This window comes from Panthera uncia, chromosome D2 (genome assembly GCF_023721935.1).
Source record: "Panthera uncia isolate 11264 chromosome D2, Puncia_PCG_1.0, whole genome shotgun sequence".
NCBI lineage: Eukaryota > Metazoa > Chordata > Mammalia > Carnivora > Felidae > Panthera > Panthera uncia.
This window is the reverse complement of record NC_064818.1, coordinates 29,594,728-29,620,946: the sequence shown is the minus strand read 5'-3', so window position 1 is coordinate 29,620,946 and position 26,219 is coordinate 29,594,728. Positions and strand designations below refer to the sequence as shown.

Here is a 26,219-nt window from a genome sequence, read left to right as displayed (position 1 = left end):
CTGTCCCCACAGCATTTCAGTTGCTGAGCACCTGTGAGGGATGGGGCAGCACCGACCTGACCCTCCCACAGGAAGGAGCCGGAGAGGAGTGGGAGCCCCACCTTTACCAGCGGCGTGGAAGCTCACAGAAGCAGAGGCTCTGGGAGGCTCCCTGGCCCAAGCGTGCACCCCCGAGCCAGCCTTTGCATGACTGCTGACTTGGGGGAAGGCTCTCCCCAGCCTACAGGAGTGATGGCCCCAGGAGTCACGGCCCATCAGCCTTGTGCCCTGGGGGTCCAGCTGTGGGAATGGCCGCCATGATTCTTTCTCTCTCTGAGCTGGGGCCTGAGCTCCCAAGCTGCCCCTTGTCTCGGAACTGGGGGCCTCTGTACCTTGTCTCCTTGCCGTCCCGGGGGGCCGGCCTGGCCATCAACACCAGCTTCTCCCTGGGGAAGAGGAGAGACACGGGCTGAGGGTGGGCAGGGCAGTTCGGCCGGCTGCCTAAGGGGCCACACGAGGGCCTTGCTGTTGATGTTCTGGGTGTTGAGTGTCTTCGGATCCCCGTCAGTGTCTGCACTGGCTTCTGCTAACTCACCTCCTTCTACTTATCTGACTCCCACCCAGCCAGCCTGAGTCTCACCTCCTCCTGGCAGCCTTCCCTGCCTACTCCCTTCCTCCTCTGAGTCCAGCACGGCTTTCTGGGGTCTATACCGCCCTGCCGGGCCCTCCTCATTTCTTGATTAACACACACAGGCCAGTTCTGTGGCAGCCCCCATGTGTGGACTGCTGGCTGCCCCTGGCTTCAGGGGACCAGGTCACTTTGGAACCTGGGACACTTGGAAAGGCACAACTCCTCAGGTCCTGCCTGGGAGACAGAGGGGACCGAGAAGGCCCAGGGCATGTAGGGAGGGGCGCCAGGAGGTCTAGGAGGGGAGGTGCAGAGAGAGATGGGAGGAGGCCCACTGCACACACTTCCCCTAGTCAACATTTTGCCTGGACTTGGAAGGAGGACATAGGTTTGGGAGCAGCCTTCTATCTTTCCTCCTTTTTGTCCCAGGATGCAGGGATAGTCCCCAGCCATCCTTAACCCCAGGTCAAGACCCAAGACATGCCAGGTATCCACTCCTTGAGGGGTCGGTGGGACAGATTGGGACAGACTCCAGCCCCGGGGATCCCAGAGCCCAGGTGGCAGGGCTACCTTTGGCAAAGCTGGTGATCATGACAGGGCACAAGCCACAGTCAGGTGGGCATGTGGGGGTGGGCCCGAGACCCTTTCTGCCACTTCATCTCACCTGTCTATGGGCTTCCTTCTGCCCCCAACCCCCTACACTATATCCGTGTGAATTGTGGGTTTGTTTCTCCTGCTAGACTGTGAGCAAGTGGAGGGCAGATTCTCTGCAGCCTTGCAGCCCAGGTGGGGCCCTGCTCACAGCCACCCCTTGACAAACGTTGGTAGGATGAATGTGTGTGTTGTCTGAAATCGTGTCATGAGTCCTTTCCTTACAGGCCAAGAGAAAGAACGTCCCCATGTCCCTATGCTACTGGCATAAACCAAGTAGCACAAAAGGCACCTGCTTTGGGAAACCCAAATCTTACCGTTGCGTTTCCACCCAGTGCCAGGAAGGTGAGGGCTGTCCCATTTGCAGATGACCCCACTGCTGCTCCCCAGCCCCTTCCCCCCACCCCGTGTGCCAGCACCCGGTGGTGGAGCCCAGCTGATCCCTGATCTTGACTTATTCTGAGCCTGGGTGAGGGGCCTTTCTGTCTGTCCTAAAGGTTCTGTAGCCATCAGTTCCTGACTCAGTTATATCATAGCCATTTGGATCAATGGGACCATCTATCTGCCCTCTTGACTGTTTCCCTTGCATGGTCAAACAGTCACCACTTAGAATCAGGCCCTCGGTCCAAATTGCCTTTGTAGAATCCACTGGAAAACCAACACATCTGGAGCATGAGAGAGGGCAAGGTGTTCAGGACAGAGTCCCCAAGAATGGGCTGAAGATAAAGGTCACAGACAGCATCCCCCCTGAGTGCTGATCCCACAGGGAAACTCACCTTTGGGCCTGGGGGCCCAGGTAGCCCTGGGGGGCCGGGCTCCCCTCTGCCCCCTCCAAAGGAGTTGCCAGCGTCGCCTTTTTCTCCCTGGGGGTGGAAGGGTGGGAGGATGGGAGGTAAGTTAACCATCACTGGGTCCGTCTAGCTCTGGAAGGAGGTGGCTGATCCCTGTCTTTCCCCCCCTCGTGGTTCCGCGGGGTGGAGATAGCAGACCACCCCTCGGTCCAGGCCGGGCCCAGAGGCCCTCAGAAGCCTGGCCTCGTCTTATGGGCCGTGGGATGTGAGCCGACAATGGAGCCAGCTGCAGAAGGGGAACAGGTAGGGAGCTAAAACAGGAGACCAATTGTAACTTGGGTCTAGACCCTCAGAGTGTGTCCATGGACACTTCCTTCAGTGGGTGGGGAATATATGGCATGTGAAAAAGGAGTCTGGTGGCCAAAGGATGTCAGGAAAGGCAGAGTGAAATGGAGCAGGGCAGGCTCCTTCCCTGCAGGGTGCTCTGAGGCCCTGACGGGCTAGGGTGCCTTGTGCCATCCCAAGTGGCCTGTCTTATGCAGCTCTCCCCAAACGTATTTGACCTCTAGTCTTTTGTTTTGTTTTAAATGGACCGTCTGATGGATCTCATGTACTAGGGGGCGCGTTTTCAGAGCTGGTGCAAAGAGATCTGACAAGGTCATAGCTACTGGTCTTTGAATATGATGGGTTTTTTTTTTTTTTTTTTTACCAATCAGGGGCTCCCACATGGTACCCCACACAATAATCTAGCTGCGTTGCAGCTGCTTTCCCCCAATCTGGGAGGGACACCTCCCGTGCCGGGGCCCGTGTGAATGGTCAGGTGCGGATGAACACCAAGGCCTTTACACGGAGCCCACCATTCAGAGCTTGCCAACACCCACCTTCTGCCCCAGGAGGCCGAGCAGCCCGGGGGAGCCTGCAGCCCCCTTTTCGCCCTGTGGAGGAAATGCAGACAATGCAGGGTTAGGAACGGCTTCTCCAGGACAACCGGGAAGGCACCGCCCCACCAGCATGGAGCTGAGGCTTTCTCTGTCCTGCTTCCCTCCCCCTCTGGGGGCCATTTCCTGAAAGACTCCATTTCCTGCCAGACCCCCATCTGCACCTGACTCCTCCCTTGGGCCACTTCATACTGGTGACGGCCTGCCTCCCTGGTCTCCTGTTCCCATACGGGCTGGGCTCTCATCATTCACGAAGCGACAGGGACCAAGAGCACTTAGCCCCTTTTGGGGTCTCCTGGGGACAGGTGAACGGGTTAGAAGGCCGGGAGTCGGGGAAGCTCTTTAAAGTACTCTGCTCTTTTCATTTTTTAAAACGTCCAGCATTCAGAGCTCCCTGGTCTCTGCCTCCCTCCTCCCTGCCTCCAGGGAAGACAAAAACCATCTAACCATATTTTGAGAAGTTTGCTTCCTGTTATGGGTTGACTCGCGTCCTCCCCCAATTCGTATGTTGACGTTCCAACTGCCAGTATCTCAGAACGTGACCCTCTTGGGAAATAGTGTCATCAGAGATGCAATTAGCCAAGCTAGGAGAGTCATACTGGAGTGAGGTGGGGCCCCTAATCCATACGACTGGTGTCCTTGCAAGAGGGGAAGTTTGGACACGGACATGCATACAGGAAGAACACCATGTCAGGATAAGGCAGAGACCGGGGTGATAATTCTCCACGCCAGGGAACACCAAGGCTGCCGGCAAACCAACAGAAAGGAGGGAGGGACAGAGCAGACCCCTCCTTCACGACCTGCAGAAGCAGTGAGCCCTGCTGACTCCTCGACCTCAGACTTCCGGGCTGCAGCACTGCGGGACCGTGACTTTCTGTGGTTTGAGCCACATAGTCTGTGGTCCTTTGTCAGGGCGGCTCTAGCAGACTAACACCCCTCGCTAAGCATCTTCTTCTGCCACGAAGAGCTCTTCCCATGACACGCGTCACAGGGCCCTGCTCTCGCTGCGCAGGTGAAGCGGCACCGTGGCTATGCGGGACCCCTCGCGGCCTCAGTGACAGAGCCAGGTCGGCCCCCCCCCCCCCCCCCCCCGCGTCCGCCGAAGCTCCGCCTTCTACACCATGGAGACGGCACTTTGCGCCCACAGAGTGTCTCCTACGGGGAGAGCACCCCCAAAAGAACCCCTGCAGGCCAACGCTAGAGGGCGCATTCTCCACAGCCCGGTGGCTGCTGGTTCTCCTAGGTAATAATACACACTGAGGGCCCCGGGGGTCATAATTAGCCAGATGTCTCGATGATTTTTGCCGCTGGAGCCACAGAAGATACTGCACCAAGTCTTCAGGTGGCCTCCCCTTGCCACCTGACCGTGCATAGAAGCTGAGTGACAAAATAGCCTGAAGCTGCTCCAGGGAGGAGAGGAATGCCGGGTAAGGGCCCACGTGCTGGGAGGGAAGGGAGTCCTGGGGCCCCAGCAGGCCCTGCTTTGCTTGGGCCGTGCCTGGGATGTGCCTTAACTGGGGTCTGCCCTGCCACAGGCCGAGTCTGAAGGGAAATGATACAGATGCTGCCCCACGAGGCCCTGGGGGATGGAAGGGCGGGGGGCGGGGGGAAGGCCTTCCTTCTGCTGGTCTTTCCTCCTGGGTCACCAACACTTTCAAGGAGGGAGGGTGTGTTCCCGAGTGCAGGATTTCTGAAGCTTTGCCGGGCCATCCCGGCACTCCCTCTTTCTGGGGACACATGCACCCCCCCAGCACACCGCAGGCAGCACACCAGCCATGGGGGTGGGGCAGGGAGTGGGAGACCAGCAGAGGCCAGGATGAAGGGGACACACACTCAAAGACACAATATCCTACCCTCTGCCCCCTCTTCCCCGGCAAACCTGGGGGCCCTGGCTTCCCTGCTGCTCCTGGGTCTCCCTTTGGGGTAAGAAGAGAAAGTCACTGATAAGAGGATGGGGGTGGTGAGGGGTATGGTGGACAGTGATCATAAACCAGTGTTTCCAGAATACTAGTCCCATAAGATGTTCCTCTTAAAAAAAAGGATGATCTAGTCAAAAGAAAGTTTGGAAAATGCTGCACCAGAAATTACAGTTTTAGAGCTTCCCAACACATATACGGCATCTTAAAGGTTCTGAGAAGGCCTGCAGTAAAGCAACCTGTGAAATAGTTTTTACGTCTGTATTTCCCAAACATATGTGACCATGGAAGCTTTTTTCATGTTACGTCTCTTACGGTCCCAGACAAGAGAGACAGAGCCCTGTAGGCACAGGGGACAATAGTTATTGCCTGCTGGAGCTGGTGTGTAGGCAAGCTATCCGAGCTTCCCAGACCAGAATGCAGGGAGTGGGAGGCAATCCTGACCAGCAGGCCCCTCCTGGGTGGGCCGTCCTCCACTCAGCCAGGTCCCCAGCTCCGGGTCAGCCTCAGGGGGACCAGGAGCATAACAACAGCAGCCACTGTCACCTCCACCCCATGCTTGATGCTCCGTGCAGCCCAGAACATTCCCCCTGTATCAGTACCTTGGCTCCTGGGGTCCCCGGCTCACCCTGTGTGGAAAAAAAAAGAAGACTCAGGTAAAGAGATGAGGGAGAGAGAGAGAGAGAGAGAGTGAGCAAGCTAGTGTAGGAGCCATTAAGCAAAGGTACTCATGGGGTAGGTGAAGCATCTGGCCAGCCCACGGCTTTCCTCTGCCTAGGCCTCAGGTCCCAGGCCAAAGGAGGCCTCCTGGACGATTCCGTACCCTTCCCCTCGGTGGGGATGTGGCAATGTGAATGCCAGCGAGGCACCCCAGGTGGAGGGAGGGGAAGGAACGGGCGTTGGCTTTGGACAAGGTGCCCCCTGTGAGTGGACCTGCCGGGAGATCCACACTTGTGCTTCGGGGGTCCGCAACCATCTGCCTACCAACCCAACGGGTGGCTCGGGTGGGGTTCGGGAGAAGGTCTCCTGTTCCCTGCTCTGAAGCTTGGCAAGCACACAGCTGCTGAATTCTGGGGGTCGAAGGAAAGCGCCGGGTTCCCTTGCACGCCGGCAGGGGGGTGAGACCTTTAGTTGAGGCTGGTAAACCTTCGCTACTTACTTTGCAAGGCTTAGTTAAGCCTCTCTTGCTCAAGTTGTGCATAAGGGCCTAAATGTGGCCTTAAGAGAAGTGTTTCTGAATCCTGTCTGCCCCCTCCTTGGTCCAGTGGCCAGCCCACTGAGTCCCTGAAGGCCCGATTCTGTCTTCCTCTCTCCTTTCCCCCCATCCTGCCCCTTGTGTGTTGAGCGACAACGTTCCACCCACCTTCATCCCCGCCACGGTGATTCCGGGAGCCCCCTGGCAGAGAGAAGAGAAGGCGTGGTGACTTTCCGCAGCTGGGACAGGCACGGAGGGAGCGGCCCGCCTCCCGGCCTCCCCTTGAGGGGGATGTGGAGCCAGACCACTGGCTTCTGCCCGCTGTCCAGACCCTCAGCAGGGGTGGGTGGCTGAGTGTGGCACGGGGAGAGCAGGCCCCGAGGAAGGAGGAGGCTCTGTGCCGGTGAGCTCCCCAGGCTTCCCAGCCGCCTGCTCAGGGGGCCCAGGGGGGCCCAGACGGGGGTCTCTCTGGGATGCAATGTGGGGAGGGCTTCCGTGGGACAGGAAAGGAGGAGGAAGAGGAGATGGGAAGGAAGGAGGGTGGAAGGGAGAGCCGCACGGCAGGGGAGAATGGGACGTGGCTGATTTGACCCCTGAGCCTGCAAGTGGGGATCTTCTCACAGAGAGCTCTCTGGGCCTGTGCCCTCATGGACTGGGGAGCAACTGGGAGCGAACCCCATTTCCACATCAGCCCAGGACCAACCACTTGGAGGTAAACAGGCTGCCAAAGGCACCCCTCAGTAAATCCCAAGTGGAGGTGATTTTTAGGGAGTCCCTACCCCCCGCGTGGGACCGCAGCCAGGGCTCGGGTGACCCGGGAAGCTTTGTAACGACCCAGAGATGCCCAGGAGGCGGCCTGGCCACGTCAGGGCACTGGTGAGTGTCGGCTCACGGGAAGAACAGGCTGGCACAGCAAGGGGAGAGGGCTGGGGAGGAGATGTGTACCCGCCTTCACGTCTTCACAGCGGCACATGGGCAGGAGGAGTGGGGCCTCCGAGGTGTCCCAGGGCTTGAGAGAGAGAGCTGGGGCTCAGGCAGGGGCTGCCTGGGATGGGGTGAGGGGCACGTACCTTGGCTCCGTGTTTGCCCGGCATCCCCGGCATGCCTCGTTCTCCCTGAAGGAAGAAACAAGAAGAAACGCTGAGGAGAGGGCCTGTCTCGCCTGAGGCCCTCGGCCCTTGAAGCATGGCCTGCAAGGATGTCAACGAGGCGTCCATCCTGGTTGGTCTGGAAGCCCGGGACGGCCGTGCAGCTCACGCTGAGCTTGGAGGACCTGCCACCACCGGCGGCCACCACAGGCCACGTGAACTCACGGAAGGGCCCAAGTCCCAGAGCGCAGATCACGGTGCAGGAAAGGCGCCCAGGGAGACGGGCCCACCAGCCGAGTCTGAGTCCTGAGGGGCTGCAGGGGGAGCTATTCCAGATCTGCCACCAGCCAGGGGCCCCGCTGGCTCGGAGCTCAGTGCAGCAGGGCCATGGGTGGAAGGGGTTGCTTGGCCATCACCGGTGTCCCCTCCCTCCAGGTCCCCCCTGGCCCTTCTGGCCCTATTTTCTGGTGCCTGCTGGCTGGGCCACTTCCTCCCGGCCTCCTTGGGTCTAACTCCTCCAGAGGGCGTGGCGGAGGGTGGGCCTTGGTTTGGGGGGCGGGGACTGTGAGTGGAGGCAGGGCTGCGCCTGGAGCCCATCCAGAGGCCCCAAGGGGGCTGCGGCTTCAGGACACTGTGGGGTTTGCTCTACTATCTCAGCAGCGTCCCGTCTTTCTCCTCAGGTTCTTTTGCCTTCCCCGTGAAAATGCCACACCTGTGGGGCCGGGCTGTGAGCTCAGGAAGGACAGGAGGTAGATGGCGCTGGAGATGACAGCCAGCGACACATGGAGGTCAAGCGGAGACGATGAGTCAAGACTCACCTACTGGGTCAGTGAAGTCGGGGGTGGGGGTGCTCGGGAGAGGAAGGAAGGCAGCTCCTGTCGCCATGAGCTGAACCCGAGATGAAGCCCCGGCCAGGGCTCTGAATGCCGAGCAGTGACAGGTGACAGCCACGAGCCTGCGGCAGCTGCTCGCCTCTGAGCACATCTGAAGGCTTTGGAGGGCAACGCGGGGCCCTGACAGACGCTGTCCCGGCCCAGCCTCCCCACTCGGGTCTCAAGAGCTGTGGCCTTCGGGCCAGGCTGCAGTTCCCATACAGGCTTCCGGGCAAGGGGTGACCTGGCCCCACCCGGCCCCCGTCTTTTCCGCTGCCCTCACCCCGTCTCTGCTATCTTCTGGGAAGTCCTGCCCACCCTTCTGCTCGCCAGAGCTAGAATGTCTTCCAACCTCTCTCCTGCATGACCGGGCCTCCACGCGGGCCTCCGGCTAAGCTCCCCAGTGCACAGGCTGGACAATAACTCTCCCCACTTCAAAACAGCCGGCGGGGGTGGGGTGGGGAGCTGGTCACATACCACGTCCTCTGTGAAGGCTTTTGCTATGTGCCATAACCCAGTGCTGGCTCTTTAGCGTGGTAGGGACCACTGTGCATCTGTAATTTGCACGCACGGCCAGTGTCTACCTCCATCCTCTTTGGCCTAAGTCTCTGTATTCTGCAACAGGCCCGGAATCTTTAGCTCTAAACGCGGGAGCCCTTCCTCACCCTGGCCCACCAGGACCCCTGAACCACAGGCAAGGTCAGCGGAGCTGTACTCGGGAAGTGAACACAGCAGACGGGTCAGCGCCCCAGGTCTGCCCCAGCCACCGAGTTCCGGGAAATCCCTCTTCCGGGCCATTTACTGTGCCTGCCTTGTGTCTGGCATGGGGCTAAGTGCTTTCCAGCTTCCCTGTATTCAATCTCCAAGACTCTTCTCCGACGTGGGAATTGATGCTATTCCTGGTTCCCAGGTGAACAAACTGACTCAGAGAGAGAGGCCAGGTATGATCACCAAGGTCATGCAGAGCAGGGATTAGAATACAGGTCTTTTGTCTGCCAAAGCCCAGGTACCCATTTCTCTAAGCCGACCCCAAGCATCAGATGGGCTGATTCTAAAGTCCCTCTCTGCTGGAGGCCCCTCAGGTCTGTGCCTCATAGGGGTGAGCGGGTCAACTCATTGGGGGGCTCATTGGGTAGCTCACTGGGGGGCTGGGTCTTTGACCACAGGCATGGCCCAGAGGGAAGAGCTGGGTAGGGCCCCACCTGCCAGCACAGGTCTGCTCTGTGGCCAGCAGAGGGTGCCACAGGACCTCGTCAGAAAACTGGCGCTTGTGACCGATGGTGTCAGCGCCCGTTCCCCGCAGTAGCGCCAGCTGAGGGCCCCTGTCATCCTTTCCTTCAAAGAACCAGGATCTCCTGCTAACATTCCAACTGGCACTAAGACACCAGGTGCGGGGAGGCACAGGTGGGAGATCGGCTTGGGTGTCCCTGACTATTCAGCCCTTCTTCCCTTGTCCTTCCCTCAGCCTTTCCTTAATGCCCCCGCCAGCCTCTTCCCACCCTGATCTGGGGAAACCGGCTGGGAGTCAGGAAAGGCTGTGTGACCCTGGGTAAGCCACCTTCCCTCTCTGGGTCCAGGATCCTCACCTGCAACGTGAGTTAGACTGGAGATCTCCCACCCACCCCTGCCCCACCCGCTTTCTCCAATCACCCCCAGCCCTGCCTAGGTGAGGCCTTGAGTGGGGTGAGAGGTCAGAGCTGGGGAGGGGCCCCTGGGTCTGTTGGCATCTCCAGAACGAGGCTGTGGAGGTGGGAGTTTAGCTGTGGGGGGAAAATGCTGGTCTAGGAGGGGTCTCAGTGGGTCTCTGCTTTCCTTCCCTCCTACCCGGGGGCGGGGGGACACCTGCTGATGCTTCAAGAAGGGGGGTGGCGGGTCTGCCCAAACCCCGCCTCTGGGCTTCTGTCTCCAACCTCAGCAGAAGCAGTGACACCAGCGAGTGAAGGTTTCTGGCTAATTGGGGTTGTCTTCAGCCCGTGCCAGCTTGTATGAAAGGACAAAACCATCCACTCCAGGGAAATCTGGGCCCCTTGGAGCCTAAGGAGGCAGCCCTCCTCGTTAGCGTGGCTGACCTTTGCCCCTTCCCTCCCCTCTGGGTCAAGTCTTTTAATTCTGCAGGCGACCCAGGCTCCCTTGATCCCATTCTCAGGCCTCCCTCACTCCCACCCCTCTGCTGGGCAGGAAGCAGGGGCACCCCCCGCTGACCCCACCCTGCAGGCTCGTTCCACTCTCATCAGGCCGGGTCTACCCCAGCCTGACCTCTGCCCTGGGGACTGACCTGGCCCTACTCTGGGAAGCACTGATTCCTGGATCTGTGAGGTGAGACAGGGGTGAGTCATTGTCAAGGACTTCAGGGTGGCTGTGGGCAAGGGCACCTGTTTGCAGGGAGTGAGAAGCGAGCTTCTGGGGGCTATCGCTAAAAGGGGGACCACGACACCTTTGTTCCCACAGTTTTTCCCCTCCGTGTGTCTTTGTGGGGGCAGATTTACAAGCTCCTTCTTTCCAATGAAAAGCATTCCCCTTCAAAAGGCTTAAGTTTGGAATTGTGCTAAATTTCGATTCACTAACTTGCTAGTGTCTTCATCTCGGGTGCGGAGGGCGTCCTCCAAGTGTGTCCAAGTCCAAGATCCCCAATTTAACTCCTCCATATTTGCCTTCTCTTGTCTTCCCAGGGGGCCCCAGGAGCTCCCCCAGCGGGCTCCTGGAGACCCCTGCTGGGCCACCCTGCAGCTGCGGAGGCGGGCACCGCAAGTCTTGTCCCAGGTGCACAAAGCATGGATGGCACAGGCTGCAGTGGGAGCAGGCCAGCGACCCCCAGGCCGGGACATCCCCCCACTTGGGAGGCTGGCTCTTGACCCAAGAGGCTGTCAAGAACCAATGCCCGATTGCTGGCCGGGAACGGGTAGATTCCAGTCATTGTGGCTTAGAAAGCTCTGGGTGAGCACAGGTGGGTAGAGCAGGGGCTGCCTGCAATGACCTTGAAGGCCTGCCCTAGCCCTGACTTTTATGAGGCCACTGACTCTCCAGCTGGGCCTTGTACAGGAGCGCCTTGTAGCATCAGTAGGGTTTCTTTTCTGGTCCCCACTTCCAGGTGGAGGGACCCATCATTTACTGAGACGACAGGATAAAGGCCGGCTCCTTGGAGCACAAAATGGCCACGCTCCTGTCCCGTGGGAGCGGCCTCTTAATTGGTGATTTACTGCTTGTTGAACAAGCGGGGCAGGGACTTGGCAAGAAGACATAGGCTGGAGGGAGGTGGGGGGCTTCAAGGTCAGCTCCCAGCCAAGCGCAGGTCGGGCCAGAGGAGTGTGGGGTGATGCAGGGACCTCCCTAGCGTGAAGCTCCCTCTGCGGCCGGAGGGCGGGAGGGGCCGGGCAGAGCAGCTCCACACACAGACTCTTTGTTCTCTGCAGGGAGGAGGAAGGCCTGTCTGAGTGTGGGGAGTGGAAGGCTGCAGGGAAGGGAGGAGGTGGGGGTGTGTGGGGGGAGGCCAGCAGGCGGCTCAGGCCTCGGGCCTGGCCCAGGGCCCTTTCCCGGGCTGGGAAAGCTGGGTGAGGAGGGCTAATGTCTCTCTTTCCTCTAAAGGGTTTCTAGGACTCCCTTCCAGGAAAAGGCAGCTCATTTCCTTCTTCGCTGCCCTAGCCAGCTCCAGACAGGAGAGGCCTGGAACCAGGGGGATGCCAGGCCCTCCGGTAATTAGGACCGGCAGGAAGTGATCTTGGGAATTACCGGGGTCAGGCGCCCCATTGAAGGCCAGGGTTTTGGAAGGGCGGCTGGCTTGTAATCTCGATTTGAGATCGGTTGATTTTGTAGTTAGCTCCAAAAAGAAAAGTCAGCTCTAATTAATCTGTGGGCTTTGGAGTGTGGGAGAAACAGGGCCCAGAGAGCACAGGCTAGGGGCTGGAGGCCGGCGGGGTGAGACTCCCAGTCCCCGCGAGGCCTCAGATCTGAGGCCTATGTCGGGGATCCCTGATCTGCTTTAACTGAAATAGTCTGGATGTTCCCACTGGGATTTCATGGTTGTGAAAGAAAGTGCTGTCCCCACCCCAGAAGGCTCCTGCAGCCACGGCTGCCCTCGGCATGGAGCCCAGGGCTGCACGTGAGTGCCCTGTGGAGCCTGGGGTTGCTCAGGCCCTCTGAGAGCCACAGGGGTGCGGAGGGGGGGTCTCAGGCATAGCTGTGGTGGGGCCCTGAGACAAGCTGCCTTCTCCTGGTTTTACTGAAGGCCTGGTACCATGCTAACTCCTTGGGGCAATCATTGGTGGGGGGGAGGGAGGAGGAATCAAGGCCAATGGACAAAGCGCTCCACTTCCTGGGCTCTTTGACCGAAATGCACCAAGGCCCCCGAGTTCTGCTCGCAGAGAGCCTGGGAAGCTCAGAGAAAGGCCTGAATCCAGCCACAGCCTTTTCTCATGGGAAGGAGATCAGCCCACCCCCACCCGTCTTCTTTCTGGGGGAGGAGGGCCTACCGGAAATCATGGCCACCCCCCACCCCTGCCCCCCACCACCCTGCCATAAGGCCCAGGTAGTAAAGTCATTCAGAGCAAAGTAAAGTCCTTCATGGCAAAGATGCGGGGGTCAGACAGAACTGGGTTGCTACTTCCTGCCTGTGGACCTTCTGGAACTCACCTCTTTGGGCCTCAGTTTGCTCATCTGTAAGTTAGGGTTAAGAATAAAACCTTCCTCACAGGGTTGCTATAGGGATCCAGGAACATGATGTATGCAAAGTGCCACGCACGCAGCCTGGCGTGTTGAAAAGACCCGGTAAGGCAGCTTAATGATACTAGCGGTCCTTCTACAGAAATGTGTCCACCCACACGGCCCCCTGCTGTGACTGGCAGATCGGGATGATCACACCCTGTTGGAGAAGGATTGAAGGAGTGTGGGAAGGGCTGGCGTGGCCATATGGCGGGGGCCCAACTTGGACCGGGTAGGAGAGCGTCTGCTCCTCTCGCCCTCACCCCAGCGCCCTAGACATCCCACCTTAGGGCCCAGCTGATGTCCCTTGGGAGCCCCACAGCCTCCGCAAGGAGTGACCGCAGTTGGAAGCTGCTCTAGCAGGGGGCCGTCCCAGCCTGCCTCCCCTGGTCTGAAAACGTACAGCCCCTAGCCTGCGGGGAGGGAGTGTGTGCCTCAGTCCTGGTCCTTCATGCAGACCCCAAGGCTTACCGCTGACCGCCCCGCGCCAGTGCACCCCCTGCTGCCGGGTCAGATGGACCAGCTCCGACACGCTTAGAGAGAGGCTCTCACCAGGTTTTGTGATCTACATACCGTCTGACAATACCCGTCGATCCCCTCGAGAGAGAGCCAAGGTTGCAATGTTTTAAACACACGTTGGATCGTACGACACATTTAAAGTAGATCGGTGGTCGTAAATTTGGATCAAATCGGTACCACATGGGTACACGATAATACTCACAGTGTCTAGGCAGCGTGGCTGGTTCCGAGCGGGGTGGGGGCAGCATGGGGCCTGCTGGCACCCTGGGCTTTGATCCTAAGGAGCTAGGGAAGGAGACTGCCTGCTGGCCTGGCTGGTCACTGAGAGGGATGCCAGGCCTGGTCCAGCCGCCCAGGGGTGGCGGTGGTGGACAGAACCGATCATTAGCAAACTCTGCAGGCCACGAAACATCTTTGCTAAGAGTTCAGTTCCACCCATGCTGAAAGAAAGGCTCCCTGCCTGTGTATCAGGTCGCCAGGACGGAGAATTGAAGCAGACGTGGGTCTGTCGGTTACCCCATGGGTTCCCCTTGCACCCGAAACACAGGGGCCGTCCTATGGCCTCTGCCCCGGTATGGTGCTCCCACCGCCAGCGCTCACTCCTCCCTGGGTGCTGGGGTGGGTGCCTGTTGCCAGCACCCAGCTGTCTCCTCTGCACGCCCCTTCCAAGTACAGAGGGGAGGAGAGAGGAAAAGAGAGAATAGATAGATAGACAAAGGAGGAGTTCGGGGGATAAGCCTCCACATTCCAGGGAAGGCACAGGGAGGACAGTCCGTGCACAGCTAGCTTAGCCTAGGCTGACACCCTCTGAGTAGACACTCACTTCTGTGTCTGGGCCAGAAGACTGGCCCCTGGGCTTGGACTCATGAGACCTGGCCTCCGATTCCAGCATGATCTTTCGGCAGCCGTGCAACCTTGGGCAAAGGACTGACTTCTCTGAACTTCTCATCTGTACGCGGGGGGATACAGAGCTCTAACGGGCCATGGTCAGGACCGGTGGGATAGGGAGCACGTGAACTTTGGCTAAACCCGAGATGGGAAGTCCCTGGGCACCTGTCCCTGGGCACCAGCATCCTTGTCTCGGTGCTCCGACGGGAAGCAAACTTTTGCCCGAATATGGTGGTCACTGGCTCGAGACACCCACAGCCCCAGTGGGTCTGGGGCAGTGGGACGGGCACTTGTAGCCTCTTGAGAGTCCCTTGACACCCCGGCCCTGAGCTGAGCCTGCTCCCACCTCGGGAAAATAGACCCCCAAGCTCCTTTCTGGATGAGCCAGATTTCCAGTGGGCCCGCGGATGCAGATGCCTGCCGTGGCACACGGTTTCCCCGCCGCTGGCATGGCGGTGACTCTGGGGGAACTTCTGGCTGCCTGCACGGAACCAGCAGGCAGCGAATTTTGTAAGCCTGTGTGTGTGGATGGAAGCAACCGCAGAGGCTATAATTTCCACTTCCTGACACAACACAAATTTCTCAGTTTGTGCAGAACTAATTAAAGGTCTCTCGGGTCTTGCCATTTTGGCCCCCTGCCCCCCCGCCAAGCTCCCATAAAACAGTGTGGTGATGGCAGCCGCCCGATTATAGAGTGTGAGGAATGTGCTTCTCCAGAGCAATCTTGCCCGTTCCCAAGTCCCTCCCCCTTCTCGTTCTCCCTCTCCTTCCTGCGTCCTTCCTTCTCCTGGCGCTGGGTCTAGAGGGCTGCATGAGGCTCCTTGTGGCAGGTGGTACCACGGGAAGGACCCAGGCCTGGGCTGGAGTTCCTGCTCTGTCCCTGAGGAGCCATGACACTTTGGGCAAGCCTCAGTGTCATTTGTTAAACAGGAGAGTAGCACCGGCCTCAGGGTGCCTGGGCGGCTCAGCCGGTTAAGCGTCTGACTTCGGCTCAGGTCACGATCTCCTGGTTCATGAGTTCGAGCCCCGCGTCAGGCTCGCTGCTGTCAGCCCAGAGCCCGTTTCAGATCCTGTCTCCCTCTCTCTCTGCCCCTCCCCTGCTCTCTCTCTCTCTCTCTCAAAAATAAATAAGCATTTAAAAAAAAGAAAAAAAGAGTAGTACCAGCCTCGCAGCGTGGTCTTAGGATTAGAAATAACGCAGGTCACATTGAAGGACAGCCTGGGCACATGGTAGGCATTCAGTAAGTGGTGACTATTATTAACATCATTTGTAAGTTATTATCGTTATTGTAATGACTGCCCCTGGGCCTTTGCTCAACTTGTTTCCCTGTCTAAAGTGCCATGTCCCTTCAGATCTGCTGGTTGAAGGATCACCGTGGTGGATTAAAAACGGCCATGGGTGCTTTGCTATTCCTTCCACAAGAAGTGGAGGTGGCGTCTCCTCCAGCACCCCACTGACGCGCATGACTTAGCCACGTGACTTCCTCTGACCAATAGGATAGCAGAAAGTGTGATGCCTTGACCGCTTTGGAAAAGCTCTTGTGCTCTCAATATTTGCGGGTTTGAACACTGCCCTGGGCCTGCCATGCTGTAAGAAAACCTGTGTAGCCTGCCGATGGCTGAAACGCCACACGGGGGAGAACAGAGACACCCAGACCACGGCCAGCACCAATCCTCAAACGTGTGGATGAGACCGTCTTGGCCTCTCTGGCCTTTCCACCCATCATCTAATGCAACGGCCCGAGTGAGCCCAGAGGAGACCAGCAGAACTCCCAGATGGCCAATCCACAGAACCAGAGTGAGAAATAAATTACCACTTGAAGCCAGGAAGTTTGGGACGGTTTGCTACACAGCTACGGATAACCGATACGCCCACCCATTCACCAAGATTGAGCTCACAGGCTGTTTTCTCCCGGAAGGCTTCCCAAACCCCTCCCAGCCTGGGATGAATCTCTCTACCCCACTACCCATATTCACACAGTGCTTTGTGATGGTAGCTTAGCACAACCTGCCTTCACCGGGATTATTTGTACAGGAATCTCTGTCTCTCTGGACTGCAAGTTGCCAGAGAGCGGGGTTGGGACCCCACCTCCATATTCCCCACCATGCTCAGCATGGAGCTCTGCCCAGGGTGGGCCCTAGTAATCTGTTCCCATTTACCAGGCCCTCAGGGGGCCAGTGAGAACCTGACTGCCTTGGTACAGATACAGGGCCCCAGTTGGTGGTAGGGGACCCACCTGAGTCTGAGGTCTGGCTGGGCCACTCATCACCTAAGGTCTTGCCCCTCTGAGCCTCCTCCTCCCCCCAGTGGAGACGCAAACTCCTGTCCAGCCAACCTCACAAGTTTGAGGCTCACACTGGGCAAGCGTGTGTGCAAACACGCATGGGCACAAGTCCTGACCCCGCATGCGTCATGGTGAAGTCCCACTTGGGTTGCTAGGGGGGGCGGGAGGTAAGATCCTTCCTTCCCCCTCCCGCTCCTCCTTACCTTTCGGCCGTGGTAGCCCTGGATTCCTGGGTCTCCCTGGGGGAACGAAGAGAAGACCGTTAGTGGGACTTTCCCAAATTCTGGCTCGCACTGTCGCCCTCACATTGCCCTTCCTCTTCTCAACGACTGCGAATCCTCCCGACTTCCAGCCAGCCCTGGATCAATAGCTCTGCTTCCTCTGAAACACACGTGCCACGTGGCCGGGCACGGTCAGTGCTTTGCGACTTCTTGTCCCCAGAGCCCCGGGGTCCCCGGCTTCAGAGGGAGAGTCTGACACTTTGGGCCTCCACGCAAGGTCTCACTAGAAACCCGATGACCCTGCAGGCCCCTTCCGGTTCTGACTCCAGGTGAATCGCTCTTTTATTGGGACGTTGTGACAGTGCCCCGGGCATCAACCTGGAGTTTCCAGCCAGACTCTAAGCTCCTCGGAGGGTGGGGCCGCGGCTCCCATACTCGTCATCGTGCCTGCACACAAAAGTGTGCAATGCCTAGGGGACCCAGGCAATTCCCAAGAGGGGAGTGGCGCTTTGGGAGCGAGCCAGGCGTGATCCGTCCCTCACTGAGGTCCCTCTCAGCTCCTTACTCGACAGCCTTAGGTGCTGAGTCTCCCCCCGCAGACAGCGCTCCCACCCATTCAGTGTGTCACCCCAAAGGGCCCTCACCTTTGGTCCTGGAGGCCCAGGTAAGCCCTGTGGAAGCAAGAGCAAGGTGAGTAGAGATGGGCTCTGCAGGGAGACAGTGCAGGTTAGATGTGTGCGCGGTGGAGGCCGGGCCAGAGGAGGGCCCGAGCAGCGATAATGAGTTCTGGATGTGCTAGGGAGCGGGTCTAGAAGATCCTGGACCGGTATCTGAAACCTGCCGAGGGCACACGGGGACGACAGGCTCGAGGGCCTCTTTGGTGCCATGTGGGCACCGTGGGCATCTCTGCTGTGCCCGCCCACTGGAAAATAGGCATCCTGCTAATTTGACAGTGTGGTTTGGTCCAGGTCCCCGCCCACCCGCCTCCTAATTGGGACCCCTCCCTGGGAAGCCGACCTTGCCCAACAGAGCCTGGGTTTTGCCTTTCTTTGGCCCTGTCAGCCTCCTGAAGAGCCTTCTGTCTCCTTCTGCCCCAGGGCGCTGTGACCACGGCAGTTAGCCGTGGGGAGGTGGTGTGGGCCCAGGGCCTGCGGGAGCCCAAGGGAGAGGCGAAGGAAGGCTGTGGCTCCACTGTGGTCTGGGGCGTAGGTGTGGGCAGCAAACGTGGGCTGAAGGAAACCAAAATGCCCAAATCTGGTCTGTTTCAATTGGTTTCAAAACATGCTTCCTGGTTTTTCTTCTTTATAAACAACCTAACAAAGAAAACCATCTGGCTTGGGTCCAGTGAGTAGGAACCCGATACGTTTGGGGGGGGCGGGGGGTAGGGGTCCTCAAAGAAGTGGATTTTGAGTACGTTGTTGGTTTTCTTGGCTGGGTTGGGTTCAGGTCCCTAAATTTCACTTCCTTTCAGGCTTTCCATTTTCCCATCTCCAAACCCATAGAAGTGAGACTAATATTTCTCCCCGGGGTCCAAAACAGAAATATTTAAAATCTATTGTGGAGGTCAAGCTGGGCGGGAGAGCTGGCAAGCTAGGTTTTCACACTGCTGAGGTGCCAAGCTGGGTGCCCTGGGCGGCCAGGGCTGTTGCCCGGCATTGGTAGCAACCTCAGCTACACCGGGACCTCAGCATCGGTGGCAAGAGCAGCTAAGGGGCCCAGGTTTGTGGCCGAGTGACCTGGAAAGTAGCTGTTGTCATCGAGGACTATTTGGCAGGGACATCGCTGACCTAGCAATTCCCCACCTCTGGGAATCTGTTGCAGCGAAAGAATCAGAGATGCACACACACATTTATGGTCAAGGCTATATATTACAGAAGGAACTCATTAACTATTTGTAAATAGGCCCAGCAGCAGCCCTAAGATCCACATCACGGGGGACTTCGGCCATAGGAAAGGGAGTGGTTTATGATATTAAGTAAAAAACATAAGAGGACACAAACCGTTATATTATTCAGCACGCTTGTGGACCTGGAAAATGCGTGAGTGCTGCTACGTCTAAGGAGAAAAATGGAAGCGCCCTCCGAAATGTTAATAACGGGGAACTCTATGCATAGGGCAAAATAGACGCTTTAAAACACTTTGTCCATCTTCGAAATTTTTCTCAATGAATGTATGATGCTTTTGTCATAAGAAGGATAAAGGTTTCCTTCAATCATGTGAATAAACCATGTTGAACAGATGTTGCCTTTAACCCTGTCCCTTCAGAAATATATGGCCTTAGTCTTACCTCAAAGACTGAGAGGACCCATTTTCTGCAAAGAAATCCAGGTTATTCTGCCTTGGTTCTCTGTTGCATTAAATAGGCCAGGAGAGCGGGGTCTTGACCAAGGCTTGGAAACCTTGGTGGCTTGACCTACTGCCTGAGCATGGTCTGGTCTGGAGGAGGCACCTGTTGACCTCCCTTGGCTACAGCATTGATCCAATCCTCAGGCTTGATTCAGGGTCCCCCTGGCTTACCAGACATCCAGATTGGCTGGAAGGCGGCCCAGGGGTGCAAAACCCACATACAGCAGCAAAGGCATATTCATTAGGGTGCCGGGTGGTCAGATGGCCCTTAGCTACCTTCTTCAGAACCCACTGCCCCCAAGTCAGGTTTTTCTAAGCCCAGGGGTCAGGGGACAGCCTTCAAAGGTGGCCCTGGGAACTTTCTCTCCAAGCTCTTCTCTGCCGAGGCTGGGAAAGGGGCAGCCTCTTAGTGATTTCCTGCCCGGAAGGCAAAGACTGGAATTGAGGCCTGGCCTCAGGAGCTGGGTTTTCAGAACCAGAGTGCAACAGTTGAGTTGGGCAGGGATGGGTAGCTTCCTGCGTGACCCGCCTACGTCCAATGGCCTTGCCAAGGTGTTTCTGCCTGTTAGGTGGGGACCCAGATTCTTGTCAGTTATGCAAAGTTGGGATGCTTCCAGAGAATTCTTGGGACAAACCTTGGGAGAGGAGGTGGTAGAGAGAGGAAGGAGATACTTACGGGTGGCCCCATGGGCCCTGGCAGTCCCGGGGGCCCCAGAGGTCCGCTCGGTCCAGGGGGGCCTGGTGGCCCCGGTGGTCCTTGGATACCGGCCTGGCCCTGTTCACCCTGAGATTGGTGGAAATGAGAGTTAGAGGGAGACCCTCAGGGCTGGGGAACAGTTCCCGCCCCAGTGCCATGCACCCGGTGAGGGCCCTATCGTGGGCTCTGGTGGGAAGGCGGTGGGGCGTGACAGTGATGATGCCGTGGTGGTGACTGCATGCAGGGACCAGTGGCAGCAAGGAGACGGCCAAGACACTCGGCTCCCAAGAGGAGGGGTCCAGAGAGGATCTGCCACACTAGCGGCTGGCCCCTGAGCAGGAACCCTGCCGGGACCAGAGGCGGAGGAGTGAGCAAGAAGACCCCACCTGACCTCGAGCATATTTCCGGCCTGGTCAGATGGCCGGGGTCCAGCCCAGGTGGTCCTCAGCCTGGCCTGCCTCGGCTCCTCCCTCCGTGTGAACGGTCACATCCTCTCTCTACACCCACCCGCCGGGCATCGAAGGAGAGCAGTACATTTCTGCTTCCGTTTCCTGCCGCAGGATTTTGCTGTCTGATTGTCTGACTCGGACGGTCAAAGGAGGGCCTTAGGTCACACGCCGCAGAAGTTGGTGTGGCTCACTAAACAACTGGGTGAGTGATTTTATGTAAAACATTTGGGCTGGGGGCTTCTGATGGCACAGGGAGAGCCCTGTCCCTCGAGGCCCACATTCCTGTGGGTGATCACGGACGGAGCCCTGGGTCCAGGTGGCCTGGGTTTCCCCTCCCCCATCCTTTCTGCGTGAGGCCTGCTTCTGTCACCTACATGATCTGTGCCTGGCTTCACGGGACAATTGAGTTGGCAGCCCTGAACTTGGTTGAGTTTTGAAACCATAAAGTGCTTTATGCCTGTATGAGTCTCAGTTAGTGTTCTTTTGCCCCACCCCTACTCCTCAGTCAGCTGCTCTGAGCCCAGCCTTTGTCACCCACCGTCCCTGTGCCCAGGGTGGACCGAGGGCCCAGGGAGCTAGGGGTGGCATCGGGTCCCCCTCAGGAGGAGGAGAGAGCCTGGCCATGTGACCCAGATCACGGGACTGGGGGCCAAGCCGAATCATCCTAGATCTAGACCGATGCTGTCATATTATTTTCTAAGCGACCTCCCCACGGACCATCTGGGCTCAGCTCCTGTGAGAGGGAGCCCATCCCTGCGGATGGCCGGGCAGGCGTGCGAGAGCTCCAGGCTGGGATGCAGGGGGACACAGGCGGCCGGAGGTGTGGCTTCAGTGTGCTCTCGGCAATTCCCACAGGAGGAAATGATGAGTACGGGTGGGGGCGCCCAGCTTCAGAAGGAGGACTGTGGGATCCTAGCAGCACCTGCTTCAACCTCCCTTGGCCGGGACGTGCTGGCGCAGATGACCCGGGGTTTCGTCCTGCTGCCCGCTCTGAGAAGCCGCTGGAGGGCGCGGAGTGTCCATGGTGGAGGAGGCAGGGGCAGCGATGGGTCACAAGTCGCGTTTTGCAGAAGAGAAAACGGGCTCGGAGAAGTGGACCTCCCTGACGGAGGCCACGTGGAGAATTCAGTGGGGAGCCAGGACCCAAACCTGGAACTCTGGACTATTCTTATTCATTCCAAATAAGCCCCCTCCCCCAGAAAAAACGACTCACTGTCCAACTTTCTGCACTTTGGAAGTGACCTCTAACGCCATCTGCTAAGTACATCGTATTTCATACAGTGTCCTCTGTCAGCAGATGTTAGACCCAACGTTTAAGCCTCTTACAGAGCCTGTAAAATCAATACTGGTTTATCGATAGGAAATGGACAAGCCTTTCTATGTCCTATGAGGGCCGACAGCATAAAAATCTTATTCTCCGGGCAAAACCTGCTGCAGGCAGAGGAGAGGCCCCTGTTCTTTCCTCCCTACTCCGGAAACCAGGTCAGGGCAGCACAGAAAGTTCTGGCTCACCCGCGCCCTGCTCTTGAAAAGGGAGGCAGTAACACGCAGTGGCCTGGATCGAAGCCTGGGCCCCTCTCAATTTCTTCATCTGTAAGATGGGGATGACGATGACGGCACCCGCCCTGGCGGGTGACTGGTGTGACATTACAAGAGCTAATCCGTGTGGCATTCTTACAGCAGTGCCTGGGGCCCGGCGAGGGCTCAGCCTACAGCAGCTAAAGCAACAGAGGCCAGGAGGTGGCTCTCGGGGGTTAAGGCGAATGGTCATTCTGACAGCAAGACAGCTCTTCTGGAACGGGGTCTGACATTGGGGGGGGGGGGGGGGGGTGACAGAGGGGTGGGCCTGGTGCCTCTCTGAGCGGCCGGGGGGCCCCCTGAAGAGTCACGCTTGGAGTAAGCCTTGGGAGCACATGGAGACTCTCGAGGATTTGGCCGCTGTAATGGGATATGTGGGCTCGGGTGGCACATGCATCACGTGTCCCTCTGTATTTTTAGTTGTTAATTGGAGTGAGTTTTCAGCCTCGTGCAGCCAGGTGCCTCAACACGCTGGCCTCTGGGCTCGTGACTCCTGAGTATGGCCAGATGGTGGCTCCAGGCCCTGCCGTCAGGCTTTCAGGGAGCATCTCAGAGCCCTGCCACGTCCAGCATGCCCACGGCTTTGGGGGTAGCTCCTGCCCAGCGTGAGGAAGGCCAGGGGCATCAGCGGCAGCCGCGGGCTGCCTGGCCTGGAATCAAGCTGCAATGCTTCTGCCTGGATCCCTGGCTCTGTGGTCTCTTGTTTTCCGTTCTTGGTCACCTGGTCCTCTCCCAGCCGCCTTGGGTTCATAAGGCAGGAAGAAGGAAGCAGTTGCTCATAGCCATTACACCTGTTGGTCGTGGGCCACATTCCCCCTCCAAATTCCCTCACTCCTCAGACTCAGGTTACAAGCCATCAGGTGCTAAGTGATCCATTTCTAAATATAAAGGGTGCGGGTCCAACTGAGCGAGCCGGGAGGGTGGGGTGGGGTCTGAAGACCCGGTTGCCGGGCTCCCATTCTGCCACTTGCTGTTTGCGTGACCTTGGGCACAAATTTACTTCTCAGAGCCTCAATTTAATCATAGCACTGAAACAATGCAAGGAGCAATGCCAAGTGCTTTGCACACACAATACCCCCTTGCGGTAGGAACTGCTAATATCCTCGTTTTACAAATGAACACCTGAGGCACAGAAAGGTTAAGCAATTTGCCCCAAAGCCCACAGCTAATAAGAGTCCGAGAAGCTGGGTGCTCTGTAAGTTACTGGGTGCTTGACCTTGGGCAACTGACTTACTATCTCCGAACCTTGACTTCCTCATAATAATAATAATACTAGTAATAAATAGGGATGATCATGCCTAAGTCATAAAACTGCTGAAAGAACTAAATGAAGTCACATCTGTACAACGCACAGGCCCAGTGGAGGCTGTCGCTGGTGACTGTTATGAGGAACAGAGGTGTGTGACAGTTGTGGATCTCCTGGGCTTGGGTGTTGTGTATTTCCACATCCATGACATTCACGGGTCCGTCTTCGTCTCATTGAATGTAACTGAAGGAGAGTGAGGTTCTGGCTTTGTCTATCGTCCCCGCTGGCCCGTCGGGGCCGGGAGACCCGCCAAGCCCCTGGGGAAGCCACTTGTGGTCTCGACAAAGGGAAGGTGTCTACCTGGAAGGTCCGCCTTTTTATGACTGGGGGTGGAGCCAGTCGCACTGAATTGAGGAGAGGCAGCAGCTGAGGAGAAAGATGAGTTGGAAGGCCAGAGGGCAAAGGCCAAAGATCGCAGATGTTCAGAAGGATGCCGAATGTCGCCAGGAAGGCAGGGTGGCCAAGTGGGAGGGGAGGAGAGGAAGAGAGAAGAGTGATTAGTGAGCATGAGGCACAGTGAGGGAAGGTGTGGACGGGGCCCTCTCGTGGCTCGTGGGGTGCAGCAATGAGCTTGCCCTTGGATGGCACAGCATCCCTGAAGGGCAGCGGCCCTCGGGGGTTTGGCCAGCAGCAGCACCCCCGGCCCGGGAGAGTGGGCCTCTTCGGCTGGGCCGTAGAGGCCTCGTGACACACAGCCCACCATTGCACTGCTGTCCCTTCCTGTCCCTGGGGGTGGATGGGGGCTGTCTGGCCAAGGGTGGAGCACACAGAGGCTCCGGTGGGGAGCCACGGGACTGGCTACATTGGTACTCGAAGCCAAGCTGGTCTGTGGCAACCTCTGGGTCGGACGAGAAGGGCTGGTGTCAGCAAATCTGGGGAGGACGGTCAGGGGCCGTGCCAAGTTGGGCTCCCAGGGGCTGAGCCGGCCGAGGGTGTGGCTGGTGTGGGCGCAGGCTAAGTGCTACTGAGGTCTCCCCCCCGCCCCGGGGGCCGGTGGGTTTGGAAAATAAAGGCTGGGCAAAGATGTCTCCAGCATGTTCAACCACTTTTGGAGGGGAGGCAACTCTCCATCACATTATCTGATGTGATTTTCATTTCTGGAAATTCTCGTTGCATTCAGTCTCCCTACCAATCAAAACTGAGCACCCCATGGCTTTAGGAAGTGGTCAGAACCCGTGTGACAGCAAAGATGCACATAATTGACCTCTCGTTTCTGAAGGCATTTTAACTCACACGAAGCCCCCGGGATGAGTGTTAAGAAGTGGGGGCTCCCTGGGCTGAGAAGGGGAGCCCAGCTGTGGCCCTTCTAGGTCACCGCTGCCTGTAGGGACTGCGGCCGCCCCGAGAGCCCAGCCATCTCCCACTGTGGGGTCTGGGGACGTGCAATGTTGGGCTCTGCGTCCAGGGAGCCTCTCAGCAGAGAGGGGCCCAGAGTCCTTCCAGAATCCACAAACCTTCAGGGTAATGATCTGACTGGAGCGCAGAGACGAAAAAGTGCCTCTCGGGTGCTCCTGGTATGGGAGGGGACCGAGGTGGCAGAGACAGGGCGATGGGGGCGTGAGGGCTGAAGCCCACACACACCAGGGGCCCTGCTCCCCGCCCCAGGGCACTCTACCCCTCCCCTCCCTACCCCTCCCCTCCCTCCCTCCCTGGGATGCTGCAGGCTGGAACCGGGGCAGGGACCAGCCCAGGTCCCCATTATCTTGTGGGCCTGGAGGCCTGCCACCCCACCATGCCTGCAAACCCCTCGGAGAACCACCAGAGCACTCTCCCTAGATGCCCCCTGCTTTCCTGCCCACGTCCAGATAAACTTCCAGCTGCCTCTCCCTGTCCATCAGCTGAGCCCCCAACCAAATCCACTCTCCTCCCGGCCTGACTTGTGCCCTACACTGCCATCGTCATTGGTTTGCTGCACTCCGTGGCCTAGGTGCTTCTGGAGCCTTCTATTACTGCTCTCTCCCTCTTCTTGTCTTCGGTTGAGGGGCAGAGAGCCCTCCCCCACCTCCACCCCCACACGTTCACTAAGGAAACACTGCCAAAGCGTCTGCTGCCCTGTTGTCTTTGGTGCTGGGGGATGCTGTCTTTCTTTCGGGTAACATAACAATCCTGTGAGCCCATCGTTTCAAATAAACACAGCTGACCTTCTATTATTGTATCAGGATCAGGCTGGCCGGAACACCAGGGCCCCCACGTCCCTGGAGATCATGCCACTGACGGGCTAGTTCTGTCTGTGCTGCTACCGGCCTGTGCCCCCTGCCCGGGCCCGGCCCAGCTGCCCGTGTTGTGGACCCCCTGAATCCTCTCCCAGGCCCAGGAACCCAGGGGTCAGAGTCCGGGTGGCTGACCACTGCTAGCGAGGCCCTTCCAGTGGCCTTCTGGAGCCAGACGGACTCCGAGCCTGACTTGTGCTTGTCTGCAGTCCCTCAGTCCCCTTGCACCGTGGGGTTGGGCAGCCAGGGAAGCCACACTGTGTGTGTGTGTGTGTGTGTGTGTGTGTGTGTGTGTGTGTGTGTGTGTGTGTTTCTGGGCACAATAAGGCCCAGGGCACAGGGATGGGCACCTAAAGATGCTAGCCCTCCTTACTCCTACCGCCGGGATCCGCGAGTGGCGTTTTTCTGGTCCCAGCTCACCGGGGCCCTCGATGGAGGGCACACGTCTCTGCCCTCCCTGTCCCAAGAATGACCCCCTGCCATCAGTGCACCCATTTGAAGCTTCCTAATGGGCTGCAGCAGGCTTTGGGCTCTGTATTCAGGGGCAGAGCAAGGAAAAGGAAGGAGCTGGGGCGTGGGGGGCGATTGGGAGACCCTCCCAGCTCAGAAATCCCCACCCTGCTCGGAGAGGGCCTCCTCTGTTCCTAAGGAGGCACAGCGGAGATTTTATCCTTGAATCGATGCGGCCAGCTCCCAGTTGTCTCCCACCACTGAGGTTGGGGTCATCTGAAACAATGACTAACCCAAAAGTCCCTCTGATTCAGCCCGGGCGGGCCGCCAGACGCACGCACTCAGCCACACACACACGCACACTTGCACAAGCTGCACAGCCTCACGGAGGAGGTGATGCGCAGAGGAGACGCAGGGCTGGACGCCTGGAGTTCCAGACACAAACATGCCGGAAGGCTGGCAGGCCCTCCAGCACAGGGACAAACATACAAAGACACACCCCGGGGGGGGGGGGGGG

At 58.2% G+C, this 26,219-nt stretch overlaps 1 protein-coding gene across 7 annotated transcripts in view; it reads right to left on the bottom strand.

The window, feature by feature from the left end:
* Positions 1 to 26,219, bottom strand: part of LOC125932700 (collagen alpha-1(XIII) chain) — an 84,523-nt gene that overhangs the window by 32,331 nt on the left and 25,973 nt on the right. For all 7 annotated transcript variants that reach the window (XM_049645172.1, XM_049645176.1, XM_049645177.1 and 4 more), the window contains 10 exons: positions 23,343 to 23,408; positions 19,689 to 19,796; positions 17,311 to 17,337; positions 16,649 to 16,684; positions 7,169 to 7,213; positions 6,267 to 6,299; positions 5,506 to 5,532; positions 2,931 to 2,984; positions 2,035 to 2,121; positions 372 to 425 (listed from right to left, as the gene is read on the bottom strand). In XM_049645172.1, the coding sequence (XP_049501129.1) occupies positions 372 to 425; positions 2,035 to 2,121; positions 2,931 to 2,984; positions 5,506 to 5,532; positions 6,267 to 6,299; positions 7,169 to 7,213; positions 16,649 to 16,684; positions 17,311 to 17,337; positions 19,689 to 19,796; positions 23,343 to 23,408 (537 nt within the window). The remainder of the gene's footprint in view (positions 1 to 371; positions 426 to 2,034; positions 2,122 to 2,930; positions 2,985 to 5,505; positions 5,533 to 6,266; positions 6,300 to 7,168; positions 7,214 to 16,648; positions 16,685 to 17,310; positions 17,338 to 19,688; positions 19,797 to 23,342; positions 23,409 to 26,219) is intronic.